The following is a 16,666-nucleotide window of genomic DNA, read 5'->3' as shown; positions in this document are numbered from 1 at the left end:
TATTTTCGTCGCTCCCACCCACTCCCCAATATTCCTTGATTCCCTGGGAGACCAAATCTGTCTGTCCCAGTTTTAAATATATGCAATGATGGATCATCTATCTGGGATAAAGAATTTCAAAGATTCCTTTCATCGAAGACATTTCTCCTCACCTCAGTCCTAAATGATCAGTCCCTTATCCTGAGCCTCTGCTCCAGTGTTCTAGATTCCCCAGCCAAGGGGAAACAATCCCTCAGTATCTACCCTGGCACGCCCTTCAAAATCTTGTATTTTTCAATTAGATCACCTCTCCTTCTTCTAAACTTCAGACAATATAGGCCCAATTTATTCAGGGCGAGATTTAATGGCCATGGTGCGCCCGAAAAGCAGCTCTCCATGGCGCAGTGCCGCCGACAGGAGCCAGTCCCGGGAGCCAGTCACCACGCCATTCAGTGCTGGTCTCCACGAACAGGGATCAGACAGAACGGCACTTGTGGGAGACGCCCGGGGATCGGAGGGCCCCAGGTGCCTGCCTTTTCGACAGGGTGGCACCCTGGCAGTGCCACCTGGGTGCTAGCCTGGCACTGCCAAGATACCCGGGTACCATTGCTAGAGGGCAAGGGTTAGGGTTTGGCATTGTCAAAGTGCCAAGTTTGCATTTTTTGTGCTGGTGTTATCGGGCCGGGTGTGCCCTGTGCGGGTGTTGTGGGGGGCGGGGGGGGGGGGGGGGGGGGGGGGGGGGGGGGGGGGGGGAGAACCCGCCATAATGCGTTGGCGTGGGGGGGGGGGGGGGGGGTCACTTCGAGGGCCTCAGAGTTTGGGATGCAATTTAAAAAACGGCGTCCTGATCTCTCCCTACACTGAGGAGTTCCGACGAACAGAGCTCCTCAGTGTACAAAACAGGGCTATGTGCGGCCTCAGCCCCACGTTCCCCATTGAAGCCCCTTATCAAAATGCAAGTCGCATTATTAGCCTTGTGTTCCTTGTTGCCGCAAGTGCCAGGAAACACGCAACTAAACGCGCTCACTGTGGGACTTTGTCCCTTTTAAAACGCGCCCTCATCTCTCCTCAAATGGCAACCCTCTTACCCCAAGGACAATCTGGTGAACTTCCTCTGAACCTTCCAAGACAAAACTGTGCAGCCTCTTGTACCTTACCCCAAACTTCCTCTGCACTGTCCTCATCAAACACGCCCAGGACAGGTACAGCACGGGGTTAGATACAGAGTAAAGCTCCCTCTACACTGTCCCCATGAAACACTCCCAGGACAGAGACAGCACGGGGTTAGATACAGAGTAAACCGCCCTCTACACTGTCCCCATCAAACACTCCCCGGACAGGTACAGCGCGGGGTTAGGTACAGAGTAAAGCTCCCTCTACACTGTCCCCATCAAACACTCCCAGGACAGGTACAGCACGGGGTTAGATACAGAGTAAAGCTCCCTCTACACTGTCTGCATCAAACACTCCCAGGACAGGTACAGCACGGGGTTAGGAACAGAGTAAAAATTCCTTTGTGCTGCAATTACAACCTGACTAACTAACGTGACAGTTTTATCAGATCTGTTCCAGGCTCCAACTGAGATTTGACAACTAAATTGCCAAATTAGGAGTATTTTTCTGTGGTGGGCTGATACATCCTGGGACCTGGAGTAACCCTGCACAAGCTCATCTTCCTGAAGGCTCCCTGCAGCCCGAGGAAACCTTCGTGTGCTTGTAACTTTGGTGCAAATCTGAGAGCTTTCTGCCCTTGTGCTCCAAGACTGAATCAATATTAATATTCTTCCAGTGTCTGCTGGTTACGTGTCGGTGATCAGGTTGCTGTTAGCTGGGGAAGACTGTTAGAAGAGGCACTGCACCAACATTCACCTTGGAGGGTAGGTCCTCCCAACCTTCAGACATAACCTCAGGCAATAAACTGCAAATGAAGATAATTAACTGAATGGATTGGAGTCCAATTATTCATTCCACATTCCCCAGTCCCTGTTCTTATTGGAATGTGTGACTCATACTGACACAGATTTTAGATGTTCCTTTGCACCTGGTCTGCACAGGGATCAAAAACAGCCATTTATTATGCTTCGTAGAAATTTTTTTTACAACTTTAAATATATAAATAATTAGTCACAATATTTATCCTGAAAAATAATTCCATTCCAATATTTACTGCAAGGACTGACGGGTAGCAGCCCCTCACGAATAGTCTCAACAGCAAGCAGCCTCACCACACAAGCTCCATCATTGATCAGTGGCACTGATCAGCCCTCTGTCCCCTAACTCTTGCCCATGTTTCCTGCTCCCTTGCCCCCCGGCCTCTGCGCTATTTGGTTGAGCACCATATGACAGTCAGAGTTGCTCCAGTTAGATCCAAGGTTGGAGTTTGATCACAAGCTCTGGCTCTGATTCAGTGCGGACCCATCCCTAGCCTCGGGCGGTGTAAACAAGCAGCAGGAGCTAGGCTGCTGTCAGCTCCTCAAGTATGCACCAGGTCTAGAGAGAGCAGGCGGGGCTGGATCTCGTTGCTTGCCCCACGAAGTGGCTTCACTGTCATATTCTGGCTATGGACCGTGCAAATGCTGCCAAAGGCCAGCCCAGGGGCAGCTGGAGAGTGGTGGCCCCTTTGGCCCAATTAACCCTTACATCTCTGCAAGTTTGACACCAGGAGGCAAAGCAGAGGTAGGGTCTGCTCAGAGGTGGGGCTACGAGGCTACAGCATTCACTGAACTGTACTGAACCCGTTTATTCCCCAGTGGAAGTAGAAACCTGGGTTTCGATCCATGGGAGGGCTGGAGAGGGTCCAGAGCCTCCCTCTCCGGGAGCTGTGCACACTAACCCTGAGTGAAGTTTGGAACCAGTCACTGTGCAGTTACCAATACATTGGGATCTGGGACTGGAGGCGGATAAGGGATGGGGTGAGGTGGGGCTGGGGGTCCCAACATCAGCACCTGGTGGACAGACTCGGACAATCAATGTACCCCTTTAAAATGCTACTCAGAAACTGGCAGAGCCGGCTAACTGCAGCTTGTCTTTGTCTCACGCTGTTCACTACAATCAATACACCGAAACAAACATTAAATATAGAAAATATATAAAAAAAGCAAAATATACAGTGCAGGCTTCGATGTAGCATCAACCACACCCTGTCTATTCACACAGGCATGGAACTGATTGGCTTCGGTCATTGCTCTACAAATCCAGTGGTCATCACTTATAAATGTTTGCATAAAAAAAAATCAATTTTAGTCTTTAGTGCACATTTGTCTCTGGTTTTCCTGTTACTTGAATCCGCAGTTCATGAAGTTCGTGCATTTGGCCATTAACAGTTTTAGTTCCGGAAGGTTCCACTCGAGAACAGCTGGGCCAACACTTCTGCGCTGATTGACTCCGACATCGATTAGGTAATCTGTGGGACTTCTTGAGTTTAAGACCTGAAAATCCAAACAGGGCGATGTGAGTGTGACGGAGAGCGGCAGGCAGGGCAAAGCGCGACTAACACCAACCCACAGGAGTCAGCCACTGATGTAATGTTGGTCAGCAAACAGACACCACACATCCAGAACTGGCTGACCACCTCCGGCCCCCTCTACAGCAACACTTCCCCCATACACCTCCCCTCACCTCAACAACCTCCACTCAGATCCAATGGGTCAGATTTTCCGATTCAGAGACTAAGTGTAGAGGACCCATGGCGTTTTAGGTGGAAAAAATCGGCGCTGTCCCCTCACCAATGCTGCGACCAGTGAGGGGCTAATCTAATTGCTGGACCGTGGCCGTGCATGGCAACGACCTGCAGCAGTCACGTCGTACAACATGGTGCGCGGACCCAACCTGCCAGATAGTGCCCCCCTGGATATCCCCTGGTCACCCCCCACCAGTCCCCCCAGCCCTCGCCGAAGACCCCCGGCCAGCAGCACCGTTTCTGCCCGACCGTGGCAGCGCTGGACACAGTCCGCAGCCGCCACACCGGGTTCCCGCATGGCTGCAACCACACGGCTGCCGTCGTGAACTCGGCCCATCAGGGATGGAGCATCGGGGGAACATCCTGAGGGCATCCCAATGGTGTGCAGGGGGTACCGCGATGACGGGGGGGGGGGGTATCTCGCCCCCTGTTTCTTGTGCCCCACTGTGTTTCTTTCTTTTCTTTTTTAATTTTAGAGTGCCCAATTCATTTTTTCCAATTAAGGGGCAATTTAGTGTGGCCAATCCATCTACCCTGCACATCTTTGGGTTGTGGGGGCGAAACCCACGCAAACACAGGGAGAATGAGCAAACTCCACATGGACAGTGACCCAGAGCCGTGATTGAACCTGGGACCTCGGCGTCGTGAGGCAGCAGTGCTAACCATTGCACCACCGTGCTGCCCCGTGCTCCACTGTGTGAGGGGCTAGTTGCATCTCAGAACTCCTTACCTGAATCTTGCCACCTGGTCCTATGTTTGGGAGACGCCCTTCCCTCCACTGATGTGCTTGAACTTCTGATATTTCCGTTTGCCGCTGTTCTGCTTGCGAGCCCGGAACACGGTGGGAGCTGCAGTCACCAAGGACCCTGGTGGGAAAAATAAACCGTCAAATTCTGACCCTGCAGCATCCTGGATCCAGCCTGGCTTCAGCCAGTTAACCTCAGCTTGGGGTAAGTCTTTGAACAAGTAAGGTAAGGTAAGAGCTGAATACCCTGCACCTGGTTAATGTCTGTTAGGGATGGGTTTAGCTGTAATCCTCTCCACAGTTGAATATTTTGCAAACATTCACAATCCCATCTCACATACACATGGGATGAGCATGTTGGTTAGGGTGAGTAAACAGGACTGGGTACAAGTGCTATGCATGAGCAACGTAAACACGTACTGGAGTGTAAACAGGACTCTGCTCCACCCAAGACAAGAGAGGACAAGCACACACATCATACACCCCAGACCCACCCAGACATCCATCAAAAACCCGACCCACCCAGACACAGATCACACAACCCAGACCCATCCAGACACCCATCAGAAACCCGACCCACCCAGACACCCATCATACCCGACGCAGCTAGACACCCATCAGAAACCCCAGCCCACCCAGATAACCACCTGCCCCACCTTCCCAGGGCCTTTCCCCTGCTGCGAGCCTCAGTTGCGGGATACTCACCCTCTCTCTCCCGGGAGTCTGCGTATTGAGCTGCAGTCATGCACTTGCATTCCACGTGGTCCATCAAGACCAGCACGGCTTTCCTGGTTACAAGGCGTCTGCGGCGATACACCCTTTTTATGACCTGAGGATGGGTAGACAGGACACAGAGCACTCAGCCACTGCAAACCACAAATAGAATAGAAATACAGTTCCTCAGTCACAGTTTGCTGTCAATGTTTGTCACAGAGACTGTGTCAGCAGGTTTTTAATGAAGGGAATGCACACTCCATTAAGAGGCCCATTCCTGCTGCATTTTTCCAGCATTTTCCATTATTCTGTCAAAGATACAGACACAAGTCATTGAAGGTAGACGTAGCCGCATTGGACAAGTCAGGCCAGGAGAAAGGCCTAAATCTCAGACACATCTCTGCTCAGCTCTGAGGATTCTAGAAGCTTCTACTGACACCTGAAAAAAATTTAATTTCTAAAATTTCCCTGTTGGGTCAATGCAAAAGAATGAAGGGAATTTCCTGGAATACTAGCCCAGGTTATTCTTTTCCTATCTGATAAGGGATGGAGTTTTATTTCTGATCAGACAGGGTCAAAGAGCTGAGGAAATAACAGTGGCGGCCTGACAGGGTCACTGGACACTGTGGTCCGTCCATCACAAAGGATGAGGCGGCACACACACAGCCAACTGAGACACTCCTCATCAATCCTGCAGGATAGGGCAGTCTGACCAAACAGAACACACGCTGCTACCACAAAATCAACAACCCCCTCTCTGTCAATGCCCCTATTACGGCTCTCCCTTCATGTTGCCCTGACATCCATATTCATTGCCCCCTCCCTCACGGTGCTAACACCCCAATTCCCCATTCCCACAACTGTTGGTCAACTCACACCCTCCCCCACAACTCCACCCCCCATTCCACAACCCCCAATCCCCCCCATCTCCCTTTCCCTACCCCACCCAACGCACCCACTCCCTTCCCCATTGCTCACACCCAACAAACCCATCCCCCTTCCCCACGCACAACACACCCACACCCGGACACCCCTACCCCCATTCTCAGACATCCTACACCAACCCCCTTCCCATCCTTCTCCCTGCCTCCTCCCGGAAATCCCAACCCTGCTCCAGGAAAACTCCAACCTATTCTGTCCCACACCCATGGCATCTCCCATTGCCCCTCACCCCCTGACACCGCAATAGCCCTTCCCGAAACTCTGTTTCCCCCTTCCCCAACCCCACACATTGAAATCTCCAACCCCCCCTCACCCCAAAAACCTTCTCCGACACCCTGTCCTCCCTCCCCCACCGATCTTGAACCCCCACCCTGATATCACCATCACCCGCCCCCACAGTACTACCTTGCAGCAACACTCCTCACCTGTACGTGTCGTTCGTGTACCTTGGTTGCCTGACACTTATAGTTTCTGGTGTTGCAGCAACCTGAACATCGCTGTACCTCCACACAGGACGGCCACACAATGAAGTTGGTGGCGGTAGGATCCACCATACTGCGTGTAATTTCCATTACTGCTGGCCTCACCGTACACTCGGCAGGCTTAGCATCTTCCACCACTGTAAGAGACAGGCACACAGGCTCAACAGAATGATCTGGGCGCGCACAGTGCCAACCCCTACCCCTCACTACCCCCAAACTCCTCAGATACATCACTCAGAATTCTGAGTAGTCCACACTGCTTCCCAAAAAGCATCCGAATGGAGGACAGGAAGCTGGAGAGATGTGGGATCACAATCCCTACAGTGCAGAAGGTGGCCATTCAGCCCATCGACTCTGCAGTGACCCTCTGATAGAGCACCCTACCTAAGCCCATGCCCCCACTCTACCCCATAACCCCACCTAACCTTTGGACACTAAGGGGCAATTTAGCGCGGCCATTCCACCTATCCTGCGCATCTTTGGACTGTGGGAGGAAACTGGAGGAAACCCATGCAGACACGGGGAGAACGTACAAACTCCACATAGCCAGTCACCCAAGGCTGGAATTGAACCCCGGTCACCGGCGCTGTGAGGCAGCAGTGCTAACCACTGTACCACCCAAACCTTGAAGGTACCAATGGTTGAGCGACAGGACAGTGATGAACAATTGGCCAAGGTCAGAGGAGCTGACAGTTCAAGAAAGCAGGAAAGGGATTCTTGGAAGTACGGACAGAAGAAAGGTAGAGGCCATGAAAGAATTTAAACACAAGAATGAGAATTTTAAATTAGTGGATTCCGGGAAATGGCAGACAATGTGAGTGAGTGAATGCAAGGTTAATGGGGAGCACAGGTGGTAACAGGTGGCTCAGTGTGGGATAGGATTCAGTCAGTCACCTCCACCTGACTTGTTTCCTTATCCAGCAACGCTTCCATTTTAAAAGTTTCATCCTGCTTTTCAACTCCCTCAATGGCCTCAGCTCTCCCTCTCTTTAATCTCCACCAGCTCCCCCAACCATCTGAGATCTCTGCACTCCTTCAATTCTGGCCTCGTTAGCATTCCCAATTTTAAGCATTGCACCAGTGGTGGTCGTGCCTTCAGAAGATTGGAATTCCCTTCCTAAACCTTCCCACCTCTCTTTCCTTTAAGAGGTTGCTTAAAACCTCCCTCTTTCTTTGGTCACCTGACCCAGCATTTCTTCACGTGGCTGGCTGTGTTAGACTTTGCCAACTGGTGACCCAGCTATCCTCAACCCCCAGAGGGAACTGACCAACAGTTTCCCCTCCATCGACCCCCAGTCCTCCTGTTGTCTCCTGTCTGACTTCACCCTCTCCCAGGGATGTTTCCCTGGTCTCATGCCCCCGCGCCCCCACCCTATCCCCCAGGGCACCCCGACTAACACCTCTGTGACCCTCCACCCGTATTTCCCCCTGGGGTATTCCAACTAAGCCTACCCCAGCCCCACCCTTAGGGATTCCGCTCATATTGCCCAAAAGTGCCAAACAATACCCCATCCCCAAGCCACCGCCCCCCCAAAGGAACCCGACGAATTCCCATTGTGTCACTGGCATCAGCAACTGGGAAGCACCAGATGTGAAATGCTTGCAGATGTGCGAGCCAAGCCCCTCTCCCTGTCCCCACTGACCACAGAGCCTAGTACAGCGGCCTGAACTTCGAGGAGTTGGATAGTTTGTACAGGAATGGTTCTCACCTGGGCTGCGGGTCACACGGAGAGATCGCCAGTGACCCTCTCCAGTTACTGACACGGAATAAAGATTCTCAGAATTTTCACCATCTGAAAGGAAACGCACGACTGATTATTATTTCCATCAATCCAGATTCTATGCTTAAAAATGGGCTGATTGAAATAGACTAGAGGGCAAAGACGAAATCTAACATCGCCTATTTCCGACAAGTATTTTGAATGAAATAAGTAAAATACTGAGATCAGATTGTGAATTACCTGCTGCTTAAAAACCAGCCTTTAGCTGGAAACAGCGAAGCAGTACCAGGACTCAAGGGCAAAGAAAGTCTTAACTCATTGCTGTTTTCATATCTTCGTTACACTGAGAACAGGATGTTCCCCAAACCCTGGGCACACTTGCTGCAAAATCCGCACCTTTGTGCGACAGAACATGATTCCAGCTGCCCCAGTGATGGACCATGCACCTCTGCAATAGAACCACAGGAACGGGGAGAGGCCATTTAGCCCATCGAGCCTGCTCCTTGGGAACAGGGTGAAGCCATTCAGCCCCTCCAGCCTGCTCCATGGGAACAGGGTGAGGCCATTCAGCCCCTCGAGCCTGCTCCATGGGAACAGGGTGAGGCCATTCAGCCCCTCGAGCCTACTCCATGGGAACAGAGTGAAGCCATTCAGCCCCTCGAGCCTGCTGCATGGGAACAGGGTGAAGCCATTCAGCCCCTCGAGCCTGCTCCATGGGAACTGGGAGAGGCCATTCAGCCCCTCGAGCCTGCTCCATGGGAACAGGGTGAGGCCATTCAGCCCCTCAAGCCTGCTCCATGGGAACTGGGAGAGGCCATTCAGGCTCTTTTGTCATTCAGTTGGATTGTGGTCGATTGGACCTTGGACTCTGTCTCCCCACCTTAACTGAACAAAAAAAAAATCTATTAATCTCAGTTTTGAAATGTTTTTTTCGAGCTGGTTTAGTGCAGTGGGCTAGACAGCTGGTTTGTGATGCAGAACAAGGCCAGCAGCGCGGGTTCAATTCCTGTACCAGCTTACCCGAACAGGCGCCAGAATGTGGCGACTAGGAGTTTTTTCAGTAACTTAATACTTATGACAATAAACGGTTATTATTATTTATGGTACCCAATAATGTTTTTTCCAATTAAGGGGCAATTTAGTGTGACCAATCCACCTACCCTGCACATCTTTGGGTTGTGGGGGTGAGACCCACATACACATGGCGAGAATGTCTCCACACGGACAGTGATCCTGAGCCGGGATCGAACCCGGGTCCTCAGTGCCGTGAGGCAGCGTTGCTAACCACTCCGCCGTGCCGCCCTGTCAGTTTTGAAATTTTCAATTGACCCCTGGCTTCAGCAGCTTTTTGGGAGGAATAAGTTCCAGAGGTTCTGGTTACAAATGAGGAAATGAGAAGGAGGTCAATGTTGTTTCCTTTGGGATAATGTTGAGGAGGTGACCTACTTGGAAATACATGGAAGGAGAGCGTTCAGTGTAATCAGTCCTTCTCAGTATTTACTCCACACTTGAATAAATTGCCCTGACCTGCTCTATTCCTATTATCCCGTTCTCCCCCTTTCCTTCATCCACCTATGAAATCTACCAATCTTCAATATTGACACAGGTTTTTGCTTCAATCACTAACATTGGAAGGGAACGGGGAAGCCTCACATCTCTCTGTGTGAACAAGATTTAAATCTCCTACCTTTAATTTTTGTAACTTATGGCCCCTTGTTCATAACCTATGTACTACCGGAAATGCGGGTTTCTATCCCCTAAGCCCATTCTAAAAACGTCACTCCTGTTGTCTGCAATCGGTGTCGTTTCAACAGAAAGATACCTCAATTTTTCAAACCTTTCCTCACAGCCTTCAAATTATGAAGGAGCTTGACCAAATTGATTAAAGCAAATTGTCCCCTGCAAAGAAAGGTTCAAATCCCAGGGCTGCAAATGGGGAATCCAGGAAACATTGGGAGATTATTTTTCACCCAAGCTGGGATCGGGTTGTGAAATAAGTTACCTGGAAGTGAAGCAGGCAACATGAATGGGATAGGGGAACAACTAGACATGCCCCTGGACAGGGAAGGCACCAGCAGCAATCACAGTTCATATTTATGTAGCTCCTTTAAAGTGGTAAAACAGCCCAAGTGATTCATTGGGGCATAACCAGGCAAAGCTGAACAGCAAACCATACAAGGAGATATTCATGGAGGAGACTGAAAGCTTGGTCAAAGTGGTAGGTTTAAAGGAGTTTCCTAAACAAGAAGATGGAGATGTTTAGGGTGGGAATTCCAAAGCTTAGAGTCTAGGCAACTGACAGCATGGATCCAATGATGGTGTGATTAAAATAATAATAATAATAATATCAATAATCCTTATTGTCACAGGTATATCTTGTGTTGCCCTGTTATGTATTCTCATGTATTTTCTTGAATTTTGTTTAATTCCCTTATCTTCCATGTACTGAATGATCTGTTGAGCTGCTTGCAGAAAAATACTTTTCACTGTACCTTGGTACACGTGACAATAAACAAATCCAATCCAATCCAATCCAATGAAGTTATTGTAAAAATCCCCGAGTCGCCACACTCCGGCGCCTGTTCAGGTACACTGAGGAAAAATTCAGAATGTCCAAATTACCTAATAGCACAACCTTTTGGGACTTGTGGGAGGAAACCGGAGCACCCGGAGGAAACCCACGCAGACACGGGGAGAACATGCAGACTCCATAAGTGGGAATCGAACCCGAGACCTTGGAGCTATGGAAGCAACTATGCTACTCACTGTGCTACCGTGCCGCCGTGGTAAAATTATATGTGCAAGGGGCAGTGTTGTAAGGTATCAGGTAATTGGGTGTGTCTAAACAGATCGATGTGATGGGTCTGGTGTGTGGGTGCAGAGAATCAGCATGCTTTCCACTTTTAGGTGCTAGTTTGCTTCTCATCTTTAGCCTGCACCACTGGCTGGCAGCGATGAGAAAAAAAGAAAGCCAAAATGTATAAGTCTCTCCCTGTCCGTACACAGCCTCTCCAGCAGCAAGTCCTCAGCAGTGCCTCCTCTTGGTGATATATTCTGGGTCCTTTGTGGTGAAAGCTACAGAGAAATGCAGAGGAGGTTTATCGTCCAGGCATGCAGTATGCCCTCACTCTGGCATGTGGACATGCCCAACTTGTGGCCAACTTGTTTTGCCGCAGGGCGTTAACACAACAAGCGAGACGGCAGCTATGAGTGATAGGCCCAACACGACTGGCGCAGAGAACGGGGTGCTGCAGGCTATCACCAATAGTGTGAGTGACCATCTTGTTGCACTGGTCTGTGACACCCACCTCAAGTCAGCCACTGACATGGTCCAATGGAGCTTGGGTTTTCTGCTCAACGAGTGGACAGAATCCACTGCACCAAACAAAAAGAAAAACTCTTCAATTATCAAACTGGAACGACAGGAACAGAATGTAAGGAACTCGACACGCTTGATGATAGGACATTCCACAAATGGATCACAACGTCTTCTCTCCAGTCACCTCCCAACTCAACAGGGCCAGTCAACCTCATGAGTATCTATGCTCCAGTGCTGTGATCCACTATAGAAGTGAAAGACCAATTCTAAAAGGAGTTGACATTAATAGCAGAATCCTCAGGGGAGTTTCAATGCCAGAGTGAGTGCGGACCATGGGCCATGGCCTCAGAAAAATAAATGAGTGCACACACACACTTTGAGGCTGATATCACTATGCTGGAACCTGTTACTGAAGCCAGGCAGTCCTCGCTCATTAATTACAACAGAGATTCGAGCGAGAAAACTCTGAATGCACTAAAACAATGTCCTCAAAACTGTGTGGCAGTCCATCTATGACTGCTGGTTACAATTCTGCCAAAATATTTAGATGTGATTTGACACATGGAATTCAGGTGCATGAATGAAAGGATCAAAAAGGCAACAGGCCCATCAGCAAAGGAAATAGCTCAGAGGGGGGTTCATCATTAACTGCAATAATTGTTGGAAATTACTCTCAGGAGATCACGGTCACTGAAGAAGCTCTAAACACCATGGAAAACCTTCCTGACCTGGCAAAGCTGGATATCGAAACCAGAAGGAGCTTGGAAAAGCTATTGACTCGTTTGCTATGGGCACAGCTCCAGGTGCTGGTGCTGTACCACCTGAACAGATCGAGCATGGGAAACGGGCATTCCTACAGCATTTTCACAAACTTCTCTCACTCTGCTGGAGGGAGGGGCAGAGCCCCACAATGTGCATGATGCAGAGATTGTGGGCCTGTAAAGAAACAAGGGTGACTGCAGCGATTACAACAACTGCTGAGGAACATGGAAAATGTATTGGCCTGTGTTGCCCTTGGCAGACTGTGGATCTTGCCTGAATGCATCTACCCCAACTCCCAAGTATGATTTCAGAATTGGAGATCCACAATTGACATGATCTTCTTGGCAGCTGCAAGAGAAATACCGTGAACAAAGGAGTCCACTATTTACCGCCTTCATCAATCCCACCAAGGCATTCGACCATGTGATCAGAGGTGGCCTATTTAAGCTGCTGGAGCAAATTGGCTGTCTGCCAAAGCTGTGATCTCCTCTTTACATGACAGCATGATGGGTAAGATCAGCTGTGAGAGGGCAACATCGGAACCCTTTGAGATCTGCAGTGGGGTCAAACAGAATTGTGTCCTGCCACCGATACTCTTTGGCATATTCCTCTATTTGCTGCTGTCACATACCTTCAGATCATCTATAGAGGGTGTCCACTTTCATACGGGAACTGACAAAAAGCCGTTCAGCCTTGCCCCCTGAGATCCAAGACAAAGATGCGGCAAATCCTCATCTACATTGACTAGCACTCCATACAGAGGAACACATTCAAAGGCAAATGGACAGACTCACTGCCACCTGTAAAGAGTTTGGTTTGACCTCAGCATCGAGAAAACAAATATCAAAGTCCAGGATGTTGCCATGACATAGTGCCATCTATCAGCATTGGCAATGTGATGCTGGAGGTTGTTAATAGCTTCACACATCTGGGCACCACATTCACTAACAATCTGTCACTTGATGCTGAAACCAACGCATGCATCACAAAAGCTGCAGTTGCTATGTCCAAGCTGAGTAAGAGAGTGTGTGACAACAGCAACCTGACTGAGAACAGCAAATTACAAGTCTATCAAGCCTGTCACTCCAGCACACTCTCAATGCTGGTGAGGCCTGGACAACATACACTAGGTAGGAGAAAAGGTTGAACAATTTCCACCTTCACTGGCATCTCTTAGCAGGACCAGGTCACCAACTCATTCTGGAACATGCTAATTCCTTCAGCATACGTTCATTCCTAAGCCAACGATGTCTGTGCTGGCTTGGCCACATTCATTAGATGGATGACAGCCACATTGAATTGACCATTGGGCCATGCACGACCTCCTGGGCAGCCTTACCTCCCCTACAGGGACACGTGCAACTGAGATATGAAGATGGCGGATATTGGCACTGTCGACTGAGAAACAGTCTGACAGCCATGACCTCTGGAGGCTGACTATCTGGTAGGGCATTGGAAGAGGTGAGCAGAAACAAAAAAAAGTTCAGCAGGCCTCCAAGAGGACCAAAGAAAACAGAGACCAGCGAATTGTGCACCTTCCCAGTCCTCCTCTGCAGAAAATGCAGTAGAGACTGCCATGCTAGAGTGGGGCTCCTGATCTACACCAGCCGATGCTTAATGCAGAGTTGACCAGCACGGTCAAAACCATCACCTTAAGAGACGGAAAACTGCTGCCCGGCAATGTGGGGTGGTGAGGTGAGGAAGTGGTCAAGACCAATCTAGAGAAGATGCCCTTATTGGGCCTGATGGTCCTTCCGTCTCCAAAATTGCTCAATATTGCTAATCAAGAATTGTGTCCAATTAGTTACATTGGAAATGGGAGAGAACTTCCAGCAGTCTAGGGGTTAACATAAATTCTGGCTGCGAGATTAAAAATACTGAAATGCTAACTGTGTCATATTTAAGAAGCAGAAATGTTAATGTGAAGGTCAGTAGCACAGGCAAAAGAAAGAAACTTTGTTCATTTGAATTCTTCAGACAATTGCAAACACAAACTATCAGGAAACTATTCCACAAATTCCATCCTGGTTATGATATGTGGAATGCTAACACAGGGTGCCTATATTTAGAAGCATATTCATTGTGTTTGAAAAATACAAGAAAGAGACTGGCATTTAACAATGCTGGGACAAAACCCAGCACAGTGAGCTGGCCAGCACCCTCACGCGATGCTTCACTCTGTTATACTGGTGAGGAGACAGTGGACCCTTGCCAAGGTCCATTGGACTGTTAGACAATTGCAGGAAACACTGGGCTTTCTTAGATAGCAGCTGAGCTGGGGTTCGAATGGCCAGCAGACAAAACAGGCGAGAATTGAAATGTCATTCCAGAACTCTGAAAGGAATGTGGCCCCATCTGGGAGCACCCTCAGTCCAGGAGAGAATACTGAAGGGCAGGGCTTACTCACTCTTCTATATACCCTGCGCACTCTGCTCGTGGCTTATTCGCTCACGGCCGGGCCTACACACCTAATTATCTGGCAAATACCAATCCATAACAAAGTCCATGGGTTCCCCAAGGTTGCACACTCTTTTGTCTCCCAGCTCCATTGTCTTAGCATACACCCTTCACTACGCACCCGGTCCCCCTCCATTCTCAGCACGGTCGACACACCCTTGCGCAATGGGACTCTCTTCCTAAACCCATCCCCTCCCCCTCTCTTTCTCCTTTTGAAGGTCCCATGAACTCCAGACCCCTTGGCCCTTCCCAGTGTTCATTTATTTCAATTCATGTTGAGTTGCTGATCTTCACCTTGTGCTGTTCAGCTCTGCAGGTGACACTGTACGCTCCAAGACACCAATCTCCAGAGCAGGTGGCTGAATGGCCACTGCTCATAATTGGTGGGCACAACATATCTTCAACCACCCACGGGGGCACCAGGGAACACCCCTCCGATCACCTTTTACCCACGATCAGTATCTCCCCATGCCCTCCCAACCTCACTTCTGTTGTACCCCCAAGCAATTTCACATTGCCCCTTCCTCTGCGTATTGCCCCCTACCTGCGCATTACCCACAATCTATCTATGATTTAATTTACCTCGGGATCGATGCTGGGGGAGGCTCTGGAAGCTGCTGTACTCAGAAGAGATCCGGTCACCCTGTTGTTTTTGGAAGGGGGGGTGGATAGAGAAAAGAGAGAGCAGAGATTAGTGAGCAGCATTGAATTCACCCGGAGGACACAATCCTAACCTTCAGCAACCTGCCCAGAACTAGGGAAGGGACAGAGATGGGGTGGGGGGGGGGGGGGAAGGTCAACACTCCCAATCCCCCTCCTGTCAATAAAAATCGGGCTACAAAGAGCCCAAACATCTTACTGTAACCTCCCCCACACAAGTCTGGAGACAGCCCACTGTTTGACTCTGAATTATTAATTGCAATAATGCCACACTCTCTCTCTCACTGTCCTGTATCATCTCTGATGTATCCCGTTACCCTACATTTTTACAATGTTTTACCTCTCTCTCGCCCCCTGGGTGATCCGCTTGCCCCCAAACCCCCCCCGCCCCCGCCCCCCACCCCAGCTCACCTCAGTGACCGGCCACAGGTAGCAGAGTGTGAACAGTGCGATCTCCAGATGCATGGCTCGGCTCGGCTCCCCTCTCGGTTACTCAACTCAAAGGGCAGAACGTGAGCAGCTCATCTCCACTCTCGCCGGTCCCGGGGCAGCCGCACACGCGGGGGACTCCCTCCTGACCGAAAAAGCAGCCGCACGGAGCTCACTTTGCACCCAGCCTCTCCTGGTTCCTCCTTTGGTAATTCGTCCCGGCCAGTGGCTGGAAGCCTGATCCTCAGTAACAGGTGGACTGTGTCCACCGTCAATCCCCAGCTCAGTGTCAGCAGCAGCAGGGGCAGCAGCAGCAGGGGCACAATCTCCAGCCAGCCTCGCTCTCTCTCTCTCTCTCGCTCAATCTGACCCTCTGAGTTTGATCTTCCTGTGCCTAGTCTCACTGTGTGAATGTGAATCTGTCTCTCTCTGTGTGTCAGTCTCTCCCCTGTGTGTGTCTGTCTCCCCTGTGTCTGTCTCCCCTGTGTCTGTCTCCCCTGTGTCTGTCTCCCCTGTGTCTGTCTCCCCTGTGTCTGTCTCCCCTGTGTCTGTCTCCCCTGTGTCTGTCTCCCCTGTGTCTGTCTCCCCTGTGTCTGTCTCCCCTGTGTGTGTCTGTCTCCTGTGTGTGTCTCTCTCCCCTGTGTGTGTGTGTGTCTCTCACCTATATCTCTGTCTGTCTGTGTGTGTCTCTCTCGCTCTCGCAGTTGTTGCCCCGTCCTTGTCACAGTGAATAAATAACTCTGTCCCCTCCTCCTGCGCTTTTATAACCAGGGGACG

At 50.2% G+C, this 16,666-nt stretch overlaps 1 protein-coding gene across 1 annotated transcript; it reads right to left on the bottom strand.

The window, feature by feature from the left end:
• Positions 1-2,000: 2,000 nt before the first annotated feature.
• Positions 2,001-16,359, bottom strand: LOC119956584 (platelet-derived growth factor subunit A-like). The gene is made up of 7 exons (XM_038783906.1): positions 15,872-16,359; positions 15,383-15,443; positions 8,251-8,334; positions 6,485-6,678; positions 5,109-5,232; positions 4,389-4,524; positions 2,001-3,407 (listed from the first exon to the last, which is right to left on the bottom strand). Exons 1-6 carry the CDS (start codon positions 15,923-15,925, stop codon positions 4,409-4,411), a joined length of 633 nt encoding a protein of 210 aa, XP_038639834.1. The 5' UTR covers positions 15,926-16,359; the 3' UTR covers positions 2,001-3,407; positions 4,389-4,408.
• Between the last annotated feature and the right edge of the window lie 307 nt (positions 16,360-16,666).

The sequence above is a fragment of the Scyliorhinus canicula genome, chromosome 23 (genome assembly GCF_902713615.1).
Source record: "Scyliorhinus canicula chromosome 23, sScyCan1.1, whole genome shotgun sequence".
Classification (NCBI taxonomy): Eukaryota; Metazoa; Chordata; class Chondrichthyes; order Carcharhiniformes; family Scyliorhinidae; genus Scyliorhinus; species Scyliorhinus canicula.
Note: the sequence above shows the minus strand (reverse complement) of the source record. Positions and strands in the feature narration are given on the sequence as shown.

Excerpts from the sequence above, each read along its gene's own strand:
- LOC119956584 (XM_038783906.1), bottom strand. The coding sequence starts at position 15,925 with ATGCATCTGGAGATCGCACTGTTCACACTCTGCTACCTGTGGCCGGTC. Across the intron at positions 6,679-8,250 it reads CCGTGTGACCCGCAGCCCAG|TGGTGGAAGATGCTAAGCCT; the intron begins GTGAGAACCATT and ends TGTCTCTTACAG. Across the intron at positions 4,525-5,108 it reads AGACTCCCGGGAGAGAGAGG|GGTCCTTGGTGACTGCAGCT; the intron begins GTGAGTATCCCG and ends TTTTCCCACCAG.